This window comes from Chaetura pelagica, unplaced genomic scaffold (genome assembly GCF_000747805.2).
Source record: "Chaetura pelagica isolate M959 unplaced genomic scaffold, ChaPel_1.0 scaffold58, whole genome shotgun sequence".
Lineage (NCBI taxonomy): Eukaryota > Metazoa > Chordata > Aves > Apodiformes > Apodidae > Chaetura > Chaetura pelagica.
In genome coordinates, this window is record NW_009954098.1 from 114,964 (window position 1) to 118,806 (window position 3,843).

The 3,843-nt window shown below is 56.0% G+C and overlaps 1 protein-coding gene across 1 annotated transcript in view; it reads left to right on the forward strand.

The window, feature by feature from the left end:
* Positions 1–3,843, forward strand: part of ZAP70 (zeta-chain (TCR) associated protein kinase 70kDa) — an 11,885-nt gene that overhangs the window by 7,839 nt on the left and 203 nt on the right. Inside the window, exons 7-12 of the mRNA XM_010002335.1 lie at positions 233–407; positions 1,073–1,279; positions 1,539–1,731; positions 2,034–2,174; positions 3,382–3,494; positions 3,832–3,843. Of these exons, the coding sequence (XP_010000637.1) occupies positions 233–407; positions 1,073–1,279; positions 1,539–1,731; positions 2,034–2,174; positions 3,382–3,494; positions 3,832–3,843 (841 nt within the window). The remainder of the gene's footprint in view (positions 1–232; positions 408–1,072; positions 1,280–1,538; positions 1,732–2,033; positions 2,175–3,381; positions 3,495–3,831) is intronic.

Sequence of the window (3,843 nt, forward strand, 5' to 3'; positions counted from 1 at the left end):
AACACCTCTCCCCATCCCAGCTCCTTCAGCAGCTGTAACTAGGAGAGGCCACAGGTTGTGAAAGGGAGGGATGCCCTGGGTGGAGCCTTTGAATGATGCCCTTGAATGCTGGAGCTCGAAGGAGAATTGCCCAAGAGACTAGTGAAAATCTTCCCAAGTGGTGAGGGAGGAAGAGATGGGGAAGGATATGTTGCTTACAGCTATAAAAACTATCTCTCTTGGGAAGGGGTAGGGAAGTCACGCCTGCTACCCATGGACACCACTGTCTATGAGAGCCCCTACAGTGACCCCGAGGAACTGAAGGATAAGAAGCTTTTCCTGAAGAGGGACCACCTGATGATGGATGAAGTGGAACTGGGGGCAGGAAACTTTGGCTGCGTCAAGAAAGGAGTCTACAAAATGAGAAAGTGAGCACTGCCCTGAAAGGGTGCTGAGGGTCTGGGAGGAGGGTGCTCCAGCCTGAGCTCAGGGGAGTCCCCAGCTACCTTGTCTCTAGCTAGATGGACCCTAAAGTGATCATGGGGTGGAGATGTAAGAGCAACTTTGGAAGGTCAGCACTGACTTTCCATGGAAACTTCCAGTGACAGCCTCATTGCCTTGAGAGTGCAAACTGCCCTGCACACCCCTGGGCACAGGGCTGCCACTTCTGAAGGCATTTGCTGGGCTCAGAGGAGTAAGCCCACACTTCTGAGCTCATCCTGGTCCATGTCAGGGTAAAGGAGGGAGGCTGAGGAGCTGTGAGATCCTTGGCTAGGTTGTCTGTGAGTCCACAAAGATGGCTCTTGCCCTCTTCTTGCCTGAGCTTCCCCCTTGAAAGCTGGCAATGCTGATGCAGATCTCGGCCTGTGAGGTGATGCACCTTCAGATCTACAGATGGCAAATATTGGCCACATCAAAGGCTGAGGTGACTCTTTTGTCTCTGGCGTTCCAGCTGGCCTGGGATACCAGTGCTGTGCCCACCAAAACAGGCTCCTGAGGTTGTCACTGAGAAGTGGTTTGCATTCCTGGCTGTGACAGGAGTCCTGCTGCTGTTTGGTTCATCCCATGTGTGTTCCTCTTGTGCCCTGTGCAGGAAGCAGATTGATGTGGCCATAAAGGTCCTGAAGAGCAACAATGAGAAAACAGTGAAGGATGAAATGATGAAGGAAGCCCAGATCATGCATCAGCTGGACAATCCCTACATTGTCCGGATGATTGGGGTCTGTGAGGCAGAGTCCCTGATGCTTGTGATGGAGATGGCTTCTGGAGGGCCACTCAACAAGTTCTTGGCTTGCAAGAAGTGAGTACTGAATAACGTGGGGCTGCCTGATGTTCTGCACTTCTCATCAAACACTGCCCTGCCAGGGGAGCCTGGCTTTGCAGGTGGAGGGAAGCTGCTAACAGCAGAAAGAGATGCCATTTCATGTGAGGTAATAGGGACTGATGCTTTTGGAGCAGAGATGTCCACGTTCATTCTCCCTAGAAAGCTTGGAGGGGACCATGGTGTACAGAGTGATGGCAGGTCCTTTATTCCTGCCTTGTCCTTTCATCTTCCCCAGGGACGAGATCACAGTCAGCAATATTGTGGAGCTGATGCACCAAGTATCCATGGGGATGAAGTACTTGGAGGAAAAAAACTTTGTGCACAGGGATCTGGCAGCCAGAAATGTTCTCCTGGTCAACCAGCATTATGCCAAGATCAGTGACTTTGGACTCTCCAAGGCCCTTGGGGCTGATGACAGCTACTACAAGGTAAGTGTCAGCACAGCAAAGGATCCTAGCAAGCAGGAGCCCTCCTGGTTGGGGGGCGAGACCTCCAGAGGTAGGGGCTGGGGCTTTTCATTCCCAGGAGCCAGGGGTGGCTGAGCAGGGCCAGCAAGACAGCAGGGCCTGGGCTGGGATTTGGGGCTAAGGACCATGAGCTCCTGGCCAAGAGGATTTTTTCAGCAGCATGGACCTACATATGACACAGACATTTAGCAGAGCAGCATTACTGCTCAGCTCAGAGCAGTCTGTGACTCAGAGTGGAAATGTTCCTCTTTGCTTTGCTACAGGCCAGGACAGCAGGCAAGTGGCCCTTGAAATGGTATGCCCCAGAGTGCATCCTCTACCACAAGTTCTCCAGCAAGAGTGATGTGTGGAGCTACGGTGTGACCATGTGGGAGGCCTTCAGCTTTGGGCAGAAACCATACAAGGTGAGGCAGAGCTGGGGCTGCTTCAGTCTAGTCCCACCCTCCAACACCCTGACACAAACTGAAACTACAATTTCTGCCTCCTCTAATGGGAGCTCTTCCCACTGTTGAGCAGAGGGGAAAGGAGACAGACTCACTTCCACTTTACAACAGGCACAGATTAGATTGTTTGGATCCTGCAGCTTTGGATTCATTCCAGGGAGAAGAAACAAAAAAACCCCTCACAACTAAAAACAAACAGTTAATTTGGGTTGGAATCAAAGCAGTTTTTCTCTTTGATCCTTCCACTCACAGAGCTGAAAAATCAGCCACTGCTGTGTCCAGGCTTGGGTTGGGGGCTTCAGGCTGGGCTGGGGGCTGCAAGCTGGGCTGGGGGCTTCAGGCTGGGCTGGGGGCTGCAAGCTGGGCTGGGGGCTTCAGGCTGGGCTGGGGGCTGCAAGCTGGGCTGGGGGCTTCAGGCTGGGCTGGGGGCTGCAAGCTGGGCTGGGGGCTTCAGGCTGGGCTGGGGGCTGCAAGCTGGGCTGGGGGCTTCAGGCTGGGCTGGGGGCTGCAAGCTGGGCTGGGGGCTTCAGGCTGGGCTGGGGGCTGCAAGCTGGGCTGGGGGCTTCAGGCTGGGCTGGGGGCTGCAAGCTGGGCTGGGGGCTTCAGGCTGGGCTGGGGGCTGCAAGCTGGGCTGGGGGCTTCAGGCTGGGCTGGGGGCTGCAAGCTGGGCTGGGGGCTTCAGGCTGGGCTGGGGGCTGCAAGCTGGGCTGGGGGCTTCAGGCTGGGCTGGGGGCTGCAAGCTGGGCTGGGGGCTTCAGGCTGGGCTGGGGGCTGCAAGCTGGGCTGGGGGCTTCAGGCTGGGCTGGGGGCTGCAAGCTGGGCTGGGGGCTTCAGGCTGGGCTGGGGGCTGCAAGCTGGGCTGGGGGCTTCAGGCTGGGCTGGGGGCTGCAAGCTGGGCTGGGGGCTTCAGGCTGGGCTGGGGGCTGCAAGCTGGGCTGGGGGCTTCAGGCTGGGGTGGGGGCTGCAGGCTGGGCTGGGGGCTGCAGGCTGGGCTGGCCACAACACCAGACACCACTGCTGGGTGCCAGGTTTGGAGACAGTGCCTGGTACCAGGTGCCTGGTACAGGGATCCAAAGCATTACCCCAGGCCCAGCTCTAAACTGTCTCTTCTAACCCTGCTGCCCTCTCCAAAACCTTCAAAGCATTTTGTCACTTGATCCTATCCTAGAAAATGAAAGGCCCAGAGGTGATCAGCTTCATCGAGCAAGGGAAGCGCATGGACTGCCCCACGGGCTGCCCCGCAGAGATCTACGCCCTCATGCAGCAGTGCTGGACCTACAGGTGAGGCTGCCACAGGCCCATCAGACCAGCACACATGGGTGGTGGCAACACAGAGCAAATCATGTTACCTGCCTTGGTCACAACCTCCATTCTGTGATAAATAATGCACCTATTTCTTTATTATCACACCCCTCCGTCTGCCTGTACCAACCCTGGGAGGTGTTGGACCCTCTGTGCCTTTGCCCCTGCCCATCAAAGTCTCAGCTGCCCTCCTAAGCCCTAATACAACCATGTTGCAATTCTTCCCCAGGTTCTTCTGTGCTTGGCATCTTCTCATTGCATCAGTCCCCTCTTGTCCCTTCTGATGACTCTTGTTTGTTTCTTTTTGCCCTTACAGGTGGGAAGAGCG